This window comes from Stegostoma tigrinum, chromosome 26 (genome assembly GCF_030684315.1).
Source record: "Stegostoma tigrinum isolate sSteTig4 chromosome 26, sSteTig4.hap1, whole genome shotgun sequence".
NCBI lineage: Eukaryota > Metazoa > Chordata > Chondrichthyes > Orectolobiformes > Stegostomatidae > Stegostoma > Stegostoma tigrinum.
Window position 1 is genome coordinate 10342706 of NC_081379.1, and position 18846 is coordinate 10361551.

Here is an 18846-nt window from a genome sequence, read left to right on the forward strand (position 1 = left end):
TTGGGAACCTGCTGAAGAGACCCCAAAAAGGACATCAAAACAGAAAAAAGAAGAAAATTAAAAGAAACCTAAAACTGTTTTTGGACAATTCGTTATTTCAGCATTTCACTGGAATATTTCAATCAATGAAAATTTACTTTTGACCTAACATATTTAGGAAACAGCATATATTCAAATTCTGCATTAACAAAAATGATGACAGTAAGATACAAGACCCTGTGTTTGTCATATCTTTAAAACAAATCAAAAATACAATTAAAACTTGCTGCATCTTCCTCACCCCAAAATGCCATTTGTCTTAACCAAGTGTACTTCAATTTGCAATTCATAAATTCACGGGCCTCAATCCGTGTGTACAACAGAAAAATAGACTATATTTATTATGTTCTTTATCTTTCCTAAGGCATGAGACAATCATTTATTAACACATCTTGGGAGGTGGGGAAAAAGCAATTAAAAAAACCTGATAACACCAGGCACACTGCATTCTGTGGCAACTATATGACTGCTCAAGTACAGTATATCATTAACTACAAGAGTCTTTCCATATTTTGTACATTTATTTTATTTATGATTGCAGCAAATATTCAGGCACCTGATATACCATACTGAAATATTCTGGTGGTGTCTCATTTAATGCAGCAAACCCTACAACTGCAATATAGAATTATTAAGTTTCTAATTTCGGAACAGGCTAAAGGTGAAATTTTCACAAAGCTGGGGTTTAAAGATATTCACTGATCTTAATGACCTGCCCCTCAATCCCCTTTCTCAAAATCTAGGGGGCGAACTGCACATAATTTCAGCATGAATAGTAATGGGATTATCATCAAGCCATGTGTTTTAGTCATATTTTCTTTTGACTACTGGTTGGCTTTGAAGTATCCCAAATCATTAAAATATTTTAAAATTATCCCTTCCCTTTCCCAAAATGTGATGAGCGTTATACAAACATTTCACAAGGACCACTGTTTTAACTCTGAGCAGAGAAGTTTAATTCTTCAGATATAAAAATGCAGCCACAAATTCAGAAGCTTCAAGTGGAGACAAAAATGATGGAAAAGCACTGCAGATTCCTTAGTGCTTGAAAAGTGAACAAAAGATTAATGTTTCAGATAAAAACCTTAAATACAACAGACAACTCTGAAACAACTGAATTGTTCATTCTATTTCAAATCCTGAGGAATGGGCTGCTTTTCCAACATTGTCTGTGTTTCACAGCTTCATTATCCAATTTCAAGTGGCAATCTGCCTCCTTGGAATGGCTTGGTGATCTACACATCTATTTGCTGCATTTAAAGCCAGAGTTAGAGTGGTTTTAAGTCAGGACTTTGCCAACTGTCCTAAAAGTCAATCTCCAGAACTGATCCAAAACTGTCTGTTCTTTTGGGTTTAAAAATTCCCTACAGGAATGGTTGGCAAACTTAGAAGTGAACCAGGGAGTTTCAGCTATAAAGCTTACTAATGAAATTCTGGAGGATGAGAATAATTGGTGAGATCTAGAGAACTTCTCTTGAAGCTTTAAATAACCCTACTGTGCAACGAATCAATGGGTAGTGTGACTGGAAACAAGCAGCAGGAAATACACTTGTAAAGGATAGCTGGGAGGATTTCACCAACTAAATCCAACATAGGTTTAGCTGCAGACAGCTGAACTTAGGTTATTTGGCTTTAGGCAGATGGGCATGCTCATAATCAAACAAACAGGGCACTTATCCGGCAAACTGAAACTAATAATTTTTGTGTTGCTTAAGTGTTTGGATCAGAGATTCGTAAGCGAGCGTGTGGATACTCTGCCAACCTCCACAAAACTAAACAGGTGTAAATTTCTACCCTGAGTAAATGGGAGACAGAGGCATATTCATTTTGGGATAAATAAGGTAGGCATAATTTACAGAAAAGAAACTCAGCAAGAGTAGAACATGTGGTTTATTTCTCCAAATCTTGCACCAGCACAACTCCACATGTACACATGCAACACGTTAGCTATATATAGTAAAGTGCATCGATAGAAGTAGTTCACCTCAAGATTCGAGGGAAACTAGTGGCCAGGTTGTGCAACCAAAATTACCTGGCTAACAGAGGTAAACGTGCCTATGAAAATATCGTCCATCTAATGGAGACTCACAGTAGTAGGCAAGCATAACACTGCATCACGAAGAGCGTGGATGTTCGACTGAATCCTGTGGGACTGTGTTATCATTAAATTCACATAACACTAATCCACAGGTGGCACAAACATAAATGACACTATACCACATTTACAATCTTAGTAGACACAAATCAAGTACACAATGACACAACGAACCTAGGCTTGAACGCAGCTTATGCAGGTTGGTAGCCTCTCTCTCTCTGTTGGACACTTAGGTCCTAAATGATCAGTTCAGACTGTCTCAGTCAACACAAACTCTCAGTACTGAACTGTGAAAATTTCAGAACAGTTGTTGACTCCTTAGCATTTGGTGGGACAACCTTATTTGGAGTTAATTGGGAGAGACCATACCACAACTATTTACGCAAGGCATGAAGGATGGCTGGGGGAAAGAAATGAAAGGAAGCAACTGGTAGCTTCGTTCTTTGCTTTTTGGGTGGGGCTCAGGTGCATTATTCTAGCATTGTGAAGCTTATAGTTAATCCTGTGCTGCACAATGCTGCACCTGAGTCCAAAAGTGCTTTCGACACTGTGCATAAAAAGGAGACAAAATCTTCACGTTTTGTTCATCAACCTACTTTGATAAACACAAGAATAATGAAATATAGTTCCACAGATTTAGTCTCAAAGTACATTGATAAAAGAATTAAAAATAATGACCCGAAGTTAAATACCTTTAGATTCAAGTAAGAGTTTTTTTTATTGTATTGATCCATGAGATTAAAAATAAATGTAAACCTGTTAGTGAAATCCAGCGAAGATAACTTCTCATTCACTCCCATTATATGGATATCCAATGGATCAAATAATTTCTTATTCATTCCCATTATATGGGTCTGTGAGATACATCTTATTTATTATGTAGTTTTTGCATTCCAAAAATAATAATAATCACAGCATAACTTTCCAATGTCAGTCTATCTCTAATATGCTCTGTATGGTAAAGCCATTGTCTCATTTTCCCTGATGACAACACAGCAGATTGTGTTTGTAACTTTTCTTTTACCCTATCCATTTCCTTTTTTTCTGAAAAACAATTCCTTTTAAATGAATATATCTTAAGTGAAACTTGACTTTGATTCCACTGCAAAGTACATTAAAACCGCTGAAATACACAAGCGAGTCAATAAGCAATCTGTGAAAAATCACAAACTGATCCTGAAACATTTCCCAGGTGGAACATATTTTTATAAAAATATGCTCAATGGAGATACAGCTTAAGTCACCTGTACATGGAAACCTGTTCTCAGGTGTTCCTTTGGAAAATTCTAGGAACGCTACCAATATCCCCCTACCCACGCTCACCTGCCCCCTGAAAATATGAACTTTGATTGCCAGATGAAGTGGTCTAGAAAACGTTCACAGTGTCTCAACTGGACTAGCTCTCGCAGAAGAGATGGCTTCAAATGGAAAATTTTACAGCCCAAGGCAATTGACAGAAAAATCATCTCACTGACTGCAGCATAGCTAAAGAAAAATCAGGTTACCAGCAATGGTCATCCCACTACCCGGTGAGGTGGATAGGAAGTTGAGACTGACCTATTCTATCAAAAAAAAAATCAGAAGCAACAGATAAATAAATAAATCTTGGACTCTTTTCTCCACTCAACTATTAACACGGCATTGCGTGCATGTTCAGCAAATAAAGCTTATATTTTCCTTAGTGTGTCCACTTATTCCTTTTTGATGAATGAAAGTTGGACAGCACATCTGATGATCCAAGAGGTCTTGTTCCAATATTCCACTCCTTCTGAGTTTGGCCACTCCAGAAATAAAATAAAAGAGGATCAAGAGGAGTCAGCGGCCTGGAGAAAAGATGAAATCTAGAGCCTGCCGCTCAGTAGCAGCAACGTTAGGGTGCCACAAATCAATCATGAATACAACCCGTGGACCTTCTTCACTTGGACCTGCAATCACAAAACAAAAATGAGTAATTGCTGGTCGGAGGAAAATACTCTGTGCTTTGTACAACATTCTTCCTAATTACACTATCAAAAATACTGCTTAAATGAGATAGCGAGTAAAGGTCAAACGGCACTCAAGTATGCAACAAGGGAAGGTTAGGCTCAACTGTGATGCACTGCAGTGTCAAACAGCCAAGACACATTCACTATCTGGGTATGCTAGGATCAGATCAAAACTATAAAACTGAAGTATGCTAATCAGCACAGTAAAATGTACTACAGCACTTCACCACAGTTTTATCACAGAAAATCTGACAATAAACCATAGATGTAAATACTACAACAAATGAACAAAAGCTTGACGAAAGAAGTTGTTCTTAAAGGTGGGAAGGCAGAGAGAGGCAAAGGTTTATGGGCAGGAATTTGAGAACTTAGGGCCTACTGAAGTGAACCCATGACCTTCACAATGGAGCAAGAAATTATGACTCAGAATTGTACGGACAAAGAATTCTTAGGTAGGTTGGAGAAAACAAAAAACCATGAGTAGCAGTGGGCCATTCAGCCCCTCAAGCCTGCTCTGCTGTTCAATGTGATAACAGCTGATCCTCTATCTCAATGCTATAATTCCGCTTTCTCTCCTTTACCCCTTGATGTCTTTAAAAGGAAGAAATCTAGAACTGGAGGGGATTTCAGTGATAGGGAGCAGAAAGGCAAGACAAGCATTTGAACACTACAATGAAAATTTAAGGAAGTGAATTTTAAAAAAGACACCCTGGCAGTTAACAGTTATACTTGCCTCCATGGAATGCTGTGTGTAAGAAGGAATCATCAAACAGCAAACAGCGCCCTTCTGCCCAGCATTGTGGCTCTCCCCCTACAACCAGTTCACAACTGCTGGGAACTTTCAAACCTGCAACAGCAGAAGGCCACAGTGACAATAAACACTGGTCGTATAGACTGCACAAAGCAAAATAGGATCAAACATGAAAAGGCATCATTCTGACCGGTTCATGATCAATAACTGGACTCCAATACGGAAAAGGCTTCTTGGATTCAGTCTAGCAAAATAAGCTTCTTGTGAAATGCAGAATAACATCATTAAAATATAATTTGCTAATCAAACAGCTTAACAGATGGAATATTGTAAAAATGCCATGTTATCCTTATCCAATAAGGATATTACTAAAACAAAAACAGAGAAATGGTGGGCAAACTCAAAAGGTCTAGCAGTTGTGTGAAGAGAGAAACAGTTAATGTTTCAAGTATTGTATAGCTTCTTTTGAGGAGTCAGATTATTCTGATATTACTATTCGGTGGGGTCAATGCTATTCACCGAAGTTCAGCATTACAGTTCATTCCTTCTAGTGGACCACATAATGGTGTTTTGCCACCCAGTTCATTGAATATTGTCGTTTTGCACTTGAACCTTCAACATCCCACATATACATTTTTTGATGCAGGTTACACTACATTTCAGCCTTTGGGTTGCAAATGTGTTTCCTGAACAAAGTACCATCGTTATTATAAAATAGGTTCATAAAATAGAATGTGTGTACAGGCTCTTGTAATCTCATAAGTGCTATCATGTGGATTCTCCTGTTTTTAATTCTGTTTGATCGTAAGCTGGCTATTTTACAGAAAGTACACACACTGACATATTTCACACATCTTACAAAATGTGTGGATTGCACCCACTCCTCATTCCAAGAAATCAACAGGAACAAGCTTGGAGGGGCTAAATGACCTATCTGTACTTTAAAACAGAAGCATTACTACATTCTGAGACAGAAACGGACCGTTCAGACAGATCCAAACTAAATGGCGATTCCTTCTGCTGAGAAGCAATGATTGTTCAAACAAGCTTTGGACAACTGCACGTCTAAAGTTTGTAATGGGAAGACTGCAGCATAATATTCTAGAAGACTGGCTTCAAACTAATCCAGGTTTTTCTGATAGCTGTTGCTGATGGAAGATATGCAGTGACATGTGCATCTCATTTTAAATGGTAAAATGTGAAGTACAGAAGAAATTACCACAAATAACATGCGAGTTTTTATTTTTTTTTAATCATCCAAACGATTTAAACATTCTCTTATTCTGGACAGTAACGACATAAAGCACTTAACTGCATAGAGGAGATTTACCAAATGGCACTAGAAATAAGGGGTATTCAGTTATGTAGAGTGATCAAAGAAGCTGGGATTATTTTCCTTAGAAGTGACAAGGAGGGGAGATTTAATGGGAAGCTGTCAAAATCACCAAGTTCTAATAGATAGACAGAAATTGTTTCCATGGCGCTGGCAATGCAGCTGTCACTTTACCGGCCTCTCAAACAGCCTAGCAAGCTAGTGAGCTGCATCAAATCACCACAGAATAGTTGAAGAATAAAACTAGCCAGACCTCCCAGCATGGAGTTCAGAGCTGGAAATGAAAAAGATGCATTCTGTTCAATTGACCCCGCGAAGTTCGCCTGAATAAAATTTAGGGACTTGTGCCAGAATTGGGTCCGCTGCTCTACAGGTAAACTAAGAAACAGCTTGACATTATTAATAAAGGTAAAAATTGGTGAGTATGACTATGTCCCAGGCTCCTCCATTACCCTTGCTGGATATATCCTGTTGCATAAAGGTCTTCTAAGATTACGAAGGGATATTGATCAAATGGGTCAATGGGCTGGAGTTCAGTTTGGATAAATTGAGGCATTGCATTTTGGTACAACAGACAGGGACAGAACTTATACAATTAATGGTAGGGCCTTGGGTAGTGTCACAGAACAGAGGGACCTAGGGGTTCAGGTACATAAATCTTTGAAGCTTACATCACACATACACAGGGTGGTTAGAAAGGTGTTTAGCACACTTGCTTTCATTGTTATGTCCTTTGAGTGTAGTCATGTGTCTTCTGGAGTGCTGCTTCCAGTTCTAGTTGGCCAGTTATAGGAAAGCATTATCAAGCTAGAGAGGGTTACCAGGATGTTGCCAGGTATGGAAGATTGAGTTATAAAGAAAGGCTAGATAGGCTGGGACTTATTTCACTGGAGCTCAGGAGGCTGAGAGGTGACCATATAGAGACTTGTAACATCATGAGGGGTATAGATAGCGTTAATGGTAGGTGTCTTTTCTCTAGGTTGGGAATTTCAACACGAGGGGGCATATTTTTTTAAGGTGAGAAGAGATAGGGTTAAAAAAGACTTGGGGAATTTTGTTTTAAAAAAGATGGTGGTTCACGTGTGGAATTAACCTTGTGAGGAAGTGGTGTATGTGGGCACAGTTACAATGTTTAAAGGACACTTAGACAAGCACATGAATAAGAAAGGTTTGGAGGATCTCAGCCAGGAGCAGGAAGGTGGCACTAGTTTAGTGTGGGATTATGTTTAACACGGACTGGTTAGATTGAAGGGTTTGATTCCATGCTGTATGACTCTATAACAGCTAGATGAAAGACAGATTAGTCGGGTTGGGGAGTGTCTGTGGGGTTCAACACATTGAGGGCAGCAAAGCATTGATGTGTGCGATCACCACCATGTGCAAGCTCCTCTCCGAATCACACGATTTGGAATGACGGTGGCATATGTTTGCTGTTGCTTGAACACTTCCAAACAGCACTGGGGATATACTTGCATTATACAGATGAAAGGAGTTCAAGAAACTCGCTCACCATCATCCACTGAAGCACAATTAAAGATCTCAAGAATAAATCTTAAAAGAGGAGGATCAATGACCAGAGGGCTCAGTTTTAAAATATTTGGAAAAAGTTCCAATGGGGATCCAAGGAGTTGTTACGATCTCAAACACACTGCGTGAAAAGATAGTGAAAGCAGATTAGGTTGCATCTTTTAAAATTAATTGAATATGTACTTAAAAAGAGAATTTTGCAGAGTTATTGGGAAATATCAAGGGAGTAGATCTAACTGCACAGATCCTTCGGAGAGTCAATACTGACACAATAGGCAAAAGCACATCCTGTTGTACTCTGTGAAATTAACATTCAAATTATTTTGCAGTAGCACTGGGGTGAAGACTGGTGTTAAACTGTTGGCTCCCAGGGTATTTATTTACAGAACATTATGATTTTCGGCACTTCTATTATAAACATCACACAAATCAAGAATGTTAACTGTGATACTTAGCACCTACATCTAAAACAAACAGCAGAGCCAAGTAAAATGCACCAGGCAGATTTAGACCCATTTTGTTGTATTAGCTTCTGAAAACCATTTAATTAAACATATAGTTAAATGTATGCATATCATAGACCTTGCTTTTTTTTGGTGGGGTGGAAGGGAGTGGAAGTTCCACTGGGTACTCTAATTCTCCTTCTGTAACTTTGCAGTAACTTGAACCGTGGAAAGTGGCATTTTGCCATTTACATAATTTCTTCAACCATCCTATCAAGTTCCAGATGGAGAACGTCCGCAGAGAGTCCAGGCAAGCACCATTCCTACAGCATCGTGATTTGACATTGTCCAATATGATGCTGGAGCAGACAGTGAGACTATGCTGAAAGCATTTTATTCAGTGGATGTAAGCTATTTTAGTTTGCATTTAAACTCATGTTATAATTGGCCTGCAATGCTTGGTATGAAAAATGTACACAAAGGAAGATGCGTATTGTATCCCTCAGCACTGATATGTTTTACTTTAAATATCACAATTTATACAATTAGCTAAACGTTATTCAATGTTAAGGGAAATTAAGTTCTTTTGCAGCTGGTTTAACCTGTTTTTCAGAAACTTGAGCCATTAATTTTCAGAACACACAGAGGTCACCATCTGCCACCCTCTTGGTGCTGCCTTATCTGCCCACTGTAATGTGGTAGTTTGGAGAGTTACAGGGAAGTTGGATGAGGGAGAGGAGGTGCGCCATTCTTCTTCCACCTATTTCCGTCTCCTGGGGTTGATTCTTTCTTTGTTGCAGGGAAATATGTTAATCAGTGAGTACTGGTAAATTATTCTAACAATAATAAATAACTTTCAAAAAGTTAAGGAATGGCATCTTGATCTAGAGAAAGTACAGAGGAGATTTATTAGAATGTTGACAGGGCTTTAAAATTGCAGGTTATCAGGAAAGACTGGTGACGCTAGGGCTGTACTTTTTACCACACAGGAGGCTACTGATATTTTAATTGAGGTTTTAAAAATAAATAAGGGGCTCGGATAGAATGGATGGGGAAGACTCATTCCCTTAGCAAAGAAGTCAGTTATGAGAGGGCACAGATTTAAGGTGATTCATAGAAGATTTAGAGGAGAAAAGAAGGAAAACTTTGTTCACCCAGTGAGTGGTTGGCACATGGAATTCCCTGTCCAGTTTCATGATTGAAGTAGAAATGTTCAACTCCATTGAAGAGAACCTCAAAATACACTTGAAGCGCTATAAACTGCAGGTTATTGACCAGATGTCAGAATGTGCAATTAAAATGGGTAGGTAGGCTATTTAGCCAGCACAGACATGATGGGTTGAATGGCCAGTCCCTATGCTATAACATTTCTATGGTTCTACGTAAGGAGAGCGGGGCTGTAAGGAGGATGGGAAGAGGGGCCAAAAGTGGTGGAGCTTCTAGTGAAAAGGAAGAAGGTAGCTTACATAAGGTGGAGGAAGCTAGGGTCAAGTTCAGCTAGAGACGATTACATGCAGGCAAGGAAGGAGCTCAAAAATGGTCTGAGGAGAGCCAGGAGGGGGCACGAGAAAGGCTTGGCAGAAGGAATCCGGGAAAACGCAAAGGCATTTTACACTTACGTGAGGAATAAGAGAATGGTCAAAGAAAGAGTAGGGCCGATCAGGGATAGCATAGGGAACTTGTGTGTGGAGCCTGAGGAGGTAGGGGAAGTCCTAAATGAGTTTTTTGCTTCTATCTTTAGGAAAGAAACGAACTTTGTAGTGAATGAAACCTTTGAAGAGCAGGTGTGCATGCTGGAATGGATAGAGACAGACGAAGCTGATGTGCTGAAAATTTTGTCAAACATTAAGATTGAAAAGTCGCCAGGCCCAGATCAGATTTGTCCTCGGCTGCTTTGGGAAGCGAGAAATGCAATTGCTTCGCCACTTGCGAAGATCTTTGCATCCTCGCTCTCCACTGGAGTCGTACCTGAGGACTGGAGAGAGGCAAATGTAATTCCTCTCTTCAAGAAAGGAAATAGGGAAATCCCCGGCAATTATAGACCGGTAAGTCTCACGTCTGTCGTCTGCAAGGTGTTAGAAAGGATTCTGAGGGATAAGATTTATGACCATCTGGAAGAGCATGGCTTGATCAAATACAGTCAACACGGCTTTGTGAGGGGTAGGTCATGCCTTACAAACCTTATCGAGTTTTTTGAGGATGTGACTAGAAAAGTTGATGAGGGTCGAGCTGTGGATGTGGTGTATATGGACTTCAGTAAGGCATTTGATAAGGTTCCCCATGGTAGGCTCATTCAGAAGGTCAGGAGGAATGGGATACAGGGGAACTTAGCTGCTTGGATACAGAATTGGCTGGCCAACAGAAGACAGCGAGTGGTAGTAGAAGGAAAATATTCTGCCTGGAAGTCAGTGGTGAGTGGAGTTCCACAGGGGTCTGTCCTTGGGCCTCTACTGTTTGTAATTTTTATTAATGACTTGGATGAGGGGATTGAAGGATGGGTCAGCAAGTTTGCAGACGACACAAAGGTCGGAGGTGTCGTTGACAGTGTAGAGGGCTGTTGTAGGCTGCAGCGGGACATTGACAGGATGCAGAGATGGGCTGAGAGGTGGCAGATGGAGTTCAACCTGGATAAATGCGAGGTGATGCATTTTGGAAGGTCGAATTTGAAAGTTGAGTACAGGATTAAGGATAGGATTCTTGGCAGCGTGGAGGAACAGCGGGATCTTGGTGTGCAGATACATAGATCCCTTAAAATGGCCACCCAAGTGGACAGGGTTGTTAAGAAAGCATATGGTGTTTTGGCTTTCATTAACAGGGGGATTGAGTTTAAGAGTAGTGAGATCTTGTTGCAGCTCTATAAAACTTTGGTTAGACCGCACTTGGAATACTGCGTCCAGTTCTGGGCGCCCTATTATAGGAAAGATGTGGATGCTTTGGAGAGGGTTCAGAGGAGGTTTACCAGGATGCTGCCTGGACTGGAGGGCTTATCTTATGAAGAGAGGTTGACTGAGCTCGGTCTCTTTTCATTGGAGAAAAGGAGGAGGAGAGGGGACCTAATTGAGGTGTACAAGATAATGAGAGGCATAGATAGAGTTGATAGCCAGGGACTATTTCCCAGGGCAGAAATGGCTAGCACGAGGGGTCATAGTTTTAAGCTGGTTGGTGGAAAGTATAGAGGGGATGTCAGAGGCAGGTTCTTTACGCAGAGAGTTGTGAGAGCATGGAATGCGTTGCCAGCAGCAGTTGTGGAAGCAAGGTCATTGGGGTCATTTAAGAGACTGCTGGACATGCATATGGTCACAGAAATTTGAGGGTGCATACATGAGGATCAATGGTCGGCACAACATTGTGGGCTGAAGGGCCTGTTCTGTGCTGTACTGTTCTATGTTCTATGTTCTAGGAGTGGACCCAACACCGACCCTTGCGGTTCACCACTCGTAACTGGTCTCCAGGATGAACACTTCCCATCAACTTAACGAACCTTATCGAACGCCTTGCTGAAATCCATATACACCACATCAACCGGTTTACTCTCATCTACCTGTTTGGTCACGATCTCAAAGAACTCAATAAGGTTTGTGAGGCATGACCTTCCCTTCACAAAACCGTGCTGACTATCCCTAATCAATTTATTCTTTTCTAGATGATTATAAATCCTATCCCTTATAACCTTTTCAAACACTTTACCAACAACTGAGGTAAGGCTCACTGGTCTACAATTACCAGGGTTGTCTGTACTCCCCTTCTTGAACAGGGGAACCACATTTGCTATCCTCCAGTCATCTGGCACTATTCCTGTAGACAATGACGAGTTAAAGATCGATGCCAAAGGCTCGGCAATCTCCTCCCTGGCTTCCCAGAGGATCCGAGGATAAATCCCATCCGTCCAGGGGACTTATCTATCTTCACCCTCTGTAGGATTTCTAATACCTCTTCCTTGTGAACCTCAATCCCACCTAGTCTAGTAGCCTGTATCTCAGTATTCTCCTCAACAACATTGTCGTTTTCTAGAGTGAATACTGTTGAAAAATATTCATTTAGCGCTTCCCCTATCTCATCTGACTCCACACATAACTTACCTTGATTGGGCCTAATCTTACTTTCGTCATTCTTTTATTGCTTAAATACCTATAGAAAGCCTTAGGGTTTACCCTGATCCTATCCACCAACAAATTCTCATGTCTCCTCCTGGCTCTTCTGAGCTCTTTCTTTAGGTCTTTCCTGGCTACCTCGTAGCCCTCAAGCGCCCTAACTGAGATTTCACATCTCATCCTAACATAAGCCTTCTTCTTCCTCTTGACCAGAGATTCCACCTCCTTCGTAAACCACGGCTCCCGCACTCTACAGCTTCCTCCCTGCCTAACAGGTACATACTTATCTAGGACACACAGGAGCTTTTCCTTGAATAAGCTCCACATTTCTAATGTGCCCATCCCCTGCAGTTTCCTTCCCCATCCGATGCTCCCTAAATCTTGCCTAATCTCATCGTAATTGCCTTTCCCCCAGCTATATCTCGTGCCCAGTGGTATAAACCTATTCCTTTCCATCACTAAAGTAAACATAACAGAATTGTGATCGCTATCACCAAAGTGCTCACCTACGTCCAAATCTAACACCTGGCCAGGCTCATTACCCAGTACCAAATCTAATGTGGCTTCGCCCCTTGTTGGCCTATCTACATACTGTGTCAGGAAGCCCTCCTGCACACATTGGACAAAAACTGACCCATCTATAGTACTCGAACTAGTGTTCCCAGTCAATATTTGGAAAGTTGAAGTCCCCCATGACAACTACCCTGTCTCTCTCACTCCTATCGAGAATCATCTTTGCTATCTTTTCCTCTACATCTCTGGAACTATTCGGAGGCCTATAGAAAACACCCGACAGGGTGACCTCTCCTTTCCTGTTTCTAACTTCAGCCCATACTACCTCAGTTGACGAGTCCCCAAACATCCTTTCTGCAACTGTAATACTGTCCTTGACCAACAATGCCACACCTCCACCCCTTTTACCATCTTCTCTGTTCTTACTGAAACATCTAATTCCCGGAACCTGCAACAACCATTCCTGTCCCTGCTCCATCCATGTCTCCGAAATGGCCACAACATCGAAGTCCCAGGTACTAACCCATGCTGCAAGTTCACCCATCTTATTCCGGACGCTCCTGGCATTGAAGTAGACACACTTCAAACCAACTTCTTGCTTGCCGGTGCCATCTTGCTTCCCTGAAACTTTATTTCGGACCACCCTACTCTCAACCTTTTCTATAGTCGAACTACAATTTTGGTGCCCATCCCCCTGCTGAATTAGTCTAAACCCACCCGAATAGCCTTAGCAAATTCCACCCCCCCCAGGATATCGGTACCCCTCTGGTTCAGGTGAAGACCATCTTGCTTGTATAGGTGCCACCTACCCCAGAAAGAGCCCTAATTATCCAAGAATCCAAAACCCTTCCTCCTGCACCATCCCTGTAGCCACGTGTTCAACTTCTCTCTCTCCCTATTCCTCGCCTCACTAGCACGTGGCACGGGCAACAAACCAGAGACAACAACTCTCTTCGTCCTAGCTCTCAGCTTCCATCCTAGCTCCCTGAAATTCTGCCTTAAATCCCGATCTCTCTTCCTACCTATGTTATTGGTGCCAATGTGGGCCACGACTTGGTGCTGCCCCCCCTCCCCCTTAAGGATCCCAAAAACACGATCAGAGACATCACGCACCCTGGCACCTGGGAGGCAACACACCAACCGTGAGTCTCTCTCATCCCCACAGAACCTCCTATCTGTCCCCCTAACTATGGAGTCCCCAATGACTAATGCTCTGCTCCTCTTCCCCCTTCCCTTCTGAGCAGCAGGGACAGGCTCTGTGCCAGAGACCTGTGCCCCACTGCTTTCCCCTGGTAAGTCGTCCCGCCCAACAGTATCCAAAACGGTATACTTATTGTTGAGGGGAATGGCCACAGGGGATCCCTGTACTGCCTGCCGGTACCCTTTCTGTCCCCTGACCGTAACCCTTTTTCCTGTACCTGAGGAGTGACTACCTCCCTGTAACTCCTCTCAATAACGCCCTCTGCCTCCCGAATGATCCGAAGTTCATCCAGCTCCAGCTCCCTAACCCGGTTTTCAAGGAGCTGGAGTTGGGTTCACTTCCCGCAGATGTAGTCAGCAGGGACACTAGGGGTGACCCTTACCTCCCACATTCTGCAGGAGGAACATTCAACTGCCCTGACCTCCGTTCCCATTATTCTAAATTCCCAAGATTTAAAAAATAAAGAATAAAAAATAAACTTGTTACCTTACCAATCAGGCACACAGAACCTTCTTTTTTTGGTTAAAGGAGGAGGATGGATGGGAGACAATACCCGGGTAGTGTTTTGGGTAACGCAACCACACAAATATATTGCTTAACTCACTCACCAGTCCCGTATCTGCTCCTGCTCAGCGTATTTCCGCCTATTCACGAGGTAAGCTTTTTAAAGATTCAAAGACAGTGACTCACCGGCTTCCCGACAGGCTCCTGCTCCAAGCTCCCGCTCGTGCTGCTGCTCAACCAGAAATTTTGGTCACAAAACATTCATACGCAAATACAGTAAGGCAGCTAATGGCACGCTTTCCATAGAAATTAGGAGGAGTAGGTCATTCAGCCCTTTGAGCTTGCTTCATTAGCCTGTCTCCAGTTTTCTCCTATATCTTTTGATCTCTTTAGCCTGAAGTGCTAGATTGAGTCCTTCTGGAAATTGTGCAATGTTTTGGCGCGACTGTTTTCAGTGGTAGATATTTCCAGAGGCTCACTACTCGCTGAGTGATGAAATTTCTCCTGACCTCAGTCCTAATGGTTCACCCCATATCCCTACACCATAACCCCTGCTTCTGGACTTCCTGTCATCACAAACATCCTTCCTGCATCTACCTTGTCAAATTTTATAAGAATTTTGTAGGTTTTGAGATCTTCCCTCATTATTCTGAACTCCAGTGAATATAATCCTGATCGATTCAACCTCTTTTCATACACCAGTCCTGCCACCCCAGAAATCAGGCTGAAAAACTTTGCTGTATTCCCTTTATAGCAAGAACATCCTTCCTCAAATAAGGAAGCTAAATCTGCACACGATATTCCAGGTGTGTACTCACAAAGGCTCTGTATAATTCCAAACACAAACTGAAATTGCTGGAAAAGCTCGACAGGTCTGGCAACATCTTTGGAGAGAAATTAAGAGTTAATGTTTTCGGTTGAGTGACCTTTCCTCAGAACTCTGAGTGCATCATACTATACAGATGCAACAAGACATCCATGCTCCTGAACTTGAATCCTCTCGCTATACCATTTGCCTTTTTAACTGTTTGCTACACCTGCATGCTTACCTTCAGTGGCTGGTGTACAAGGACACTTAGGTCTCGTTGTACAATTCCCTCTCTCAATTCATAGTGGGGAAGGGGGAGGGGGGAGGGGGAGGGGAATCTGCTTTCCTGTTCTAGCTCCCAAAGTGAATAACTTTCCACTTGTCCACATTATACTGCATCTGCCATGCAAACGCCCACTCACTCAGCTTGTTGAAATCACACTGAAGCATGTCTGCACCTTCCTCACAGCTCACTGTCCAACACAGCTTTGTGTCATCTTCAAAATTTGGAGGTATTGTATTTCATTCCCTCATCTAAATCACTAACATATACGATGAAAAGCTGGAGTCCTAGCACTGACCCACTAGTCTCCACCTATCATTCAGAAAACAACCTGTTTATTTCTACTTTGTTTTCAGTTGGTCAGCCAACTTTCTATCCATCTCAACTGACTACCCCAATCCCACATACTTCAATTTTACTTGCTAAACTCTTAAGAAAGTCTTTTGAAAGTCCAAAGAAACCACATCCACTGGCTCTGCCAGATCAATTCTATGAGTTACTTCCTTGAGGAATTCCAGTGGATTTGTCGATCATAATTTTCCTTTTGTAAATCCATGCTGACTCTGTTCAATCTTGCCACTGTTTTCCAATAGCTTGGTTGTTACATTTATTTTATAACAGACTCTCGCATTTTGCCCACGACTGATATCAGGCTGACAGGTCTATAATTCCCAGTATTCTCTCTGCCTCCCATTCAAATAAAAGGGTTAGACGAGCTATTTTCAAATCTGTAGGAACTGTTCTAGAGTCTATAAAATCTTGAAAGATGACCATCAATGCATCCACTATTTATGGGCCACTTCCTTACGTAGCAGGATGTAGGAGATTTTTAGGATCTGGGGATTACTGGACTTTGATCCCATCAATGCATTTCCCTATCAATACTGAATTTGTTCAGTTCCTCACCTGCACTAAATCTGGTGATTTCCAACATTTCTGGTATGTTATTTGTGTCGTCTTTTGTAATTGATTCCCTAACAAGAATCTATGATGGGAATGTGGAATTTGAAACAATCTTCTGGAATGGCAGAGCAGGCTTGAGGAGCTGCAAGGGCTAGATATGCTCCTCTTTATATGTTTGTGTGCATGTGTTGTGGCTTTAAGTTTAATAGACCTGTGATAATTGTGGATACCGAGATCTAATTCCATTCTGTGTGGATCCAAATGCACCGTACATCAGTACAAATTTGGAAGACAATGTTACTGCACAGGTGTATCAACAAAGAAACAGAAAAGTTGAAGATAACACTCAGCAACAAATAGAAAAATGAACTCTGCCTTAGCTCCATGCTCTTTAAGATCCAGTTCTGCTTTGGGCAGCACCATAAACCGTTAATCGATGAAAGGAACCCTATAAACCACTATTTAGAAGTTTAGCACACCAGAAGTGTATTAAAGTAGTAAATTATGCTTGAGAAAAATGTTTCAATCAGAATTACAATTACAGAAGTCACATTACTATCATCACATCAATCCCTGTCAGAACTAGACATTTACTGGAAAAACTGCGGCCTGCAATTTACCCGAGTATGTACAACATTAGACAAGTCCTTCCCCTTTTGAATTGTAAATGTATTCAAAGTCAAGCATAACCACATTTGACATTTGTCTGAAAGAGCATTTACTCAGTCCCACTGAAATCCTCCTGTTCCAGGCGTATATGCATTTGTTTCCAGGTAAGTGTTTAATAATCCCAAACAAAATGATTTTTCCTTCCTTTCTCTCATCTCCTTCTCCCACAGGTGAATACTCTACTGGGCATCCTGTTGATTTAGGAATTCACGATGAACAAAGCAGACTCTCATAATCGGAGTACTCTTAAGGTGCACATGACAAGACACTAATTTGCCAGGATCACCTTTGTTTATAAAATGTAGGTGGCTTCACCATCTCAGATTGCGAACATCCTGCTAAGGAGGTAAAAATATTTTGATGTTGATGGCTTTAAATGTTTGCAGCAGCTTAAGTAGCCAGCTTTTGGTGATGCACTCAGGTTTTTAAAATAGTAAAATGATAGCAGAGGTCAAAACTCCAAATTTTCACAGGCTTTAGTCAAGCATGGAGGGCAAAAAAAATTCACAGCACTACCTGGAAAACAAAGGGGAATGAGACTGGCTGAGTTGATCTTGCATAGACACAATGGATGAATCCCCTCCTACATTATTTTAATCAACCTACGAGGTGGATTTCAGAGAAGCCCAGATGCACAAACTTGAAGATATCAGCCCCTCTTCCCACCAATACAAAAACAACAAAAAGAAACTGGCGACCACTTCCAACCATATTGTGGCATGGGCAGTGTATCATCAGATCAAATGAACTTCAAACAATCTCAGTTGGATGCTTAATTATTTTACATAAGGTGGGTGAGAATAGGAGCTTTCAGAAAGATAATGGGTTGGGCATCTGCTCTATTTTACACGCATGCACCCCTTCCCTTCAACGATATGAAAAATTCACCTAGCTGGGGCATATAAAATCCGGCATTATGATTCTATGATAAGTCAATTGATAAATGGAGTGTTGCTGAACCTTCTGACCTGCATGGTATATATGTTTTTTTGTTTTATATTCTGGATGGTATTGTCTGGGCAACTTGTAAGGGCCAAATCTTTTTTATTTTTGTGTCTTTAAAAACTGTCAATTGCAATGAAAAAGAAGTTTTAAAAAACAAAGATGTTTGCATAGTTTCATAGCAAGGAATTTTCTACCTGTCATGAATGCTATCTTTGTGGTTGGGCGTTCCTATAAAGGCATAAGAGAGGAGCTGGCCAGAGTTGATTAGGAAGGGATCCTAGCAGTGAAGACAGTGGAGCAACAATGGCAGGAGCTTCTGGGCGTAATTTAGGAGGTGCAGCAGCAACTAAGGGGAGAATGCGACAACCATGGCTGACGAGCGAAGTCAAGGACAGCATAAGAGCAGGTTGGTACTGATGGCCTTTTGCATAGAAAGGAAGAGACTAGATGATATCAAGCATTAGTAATCTGTGTTAATATACCAAATAAGATCCAATAGAGACTAGGTGAGCATTTCGCTAAAGTCTTCGCCTGGCCCATAATGGCCAACCCAACGCCCTGGTCACTGCCCATTTCAACCCCACTCTCCCACCCACTCCCCCTCTGACATGTCCATCCTTGGCATTCTCCAGTGTCCGAGTGACTTGATACACAAGTATGAAGAAAAACACCTTACCTTCTGCCTGGGCACTCTAGAGCGCGAAGGACACAACATTGAGTTCTCCAATTACAAATAACCTTTCCACCCATCCCCTT

General features: G+C 41.6%; 1 protein-coding gene across 1 annotated transcript in view; it reads right to left on the bottom strand.

The window, feature by feature from the left end:
* Positions 1-222: 222 nt before the first annotated feature.
* asphd2 (aspartate beta-hydroxylase domain containing 2) overlaps positions 223-18846 on the bottom strand; it is a 51615-nt gene continuing 32991 nt past the window's right edge. The window contains exons 3-4 of the mRNA XM_048556653.2: positions 4853-4966; positions 223-4059 (exon numbers count right to left, since the gene is read on the bottom strand). Coding sequence (XP_048412610.1) covers positions 3950-4059; positions 4853-4966 — 224 coding nt within the window. The 3' untranslated portion in view covers positions 223-3949. The remainder of the gene's footprint in view (positions 4060-4852; positions 4967-18846) is intronic.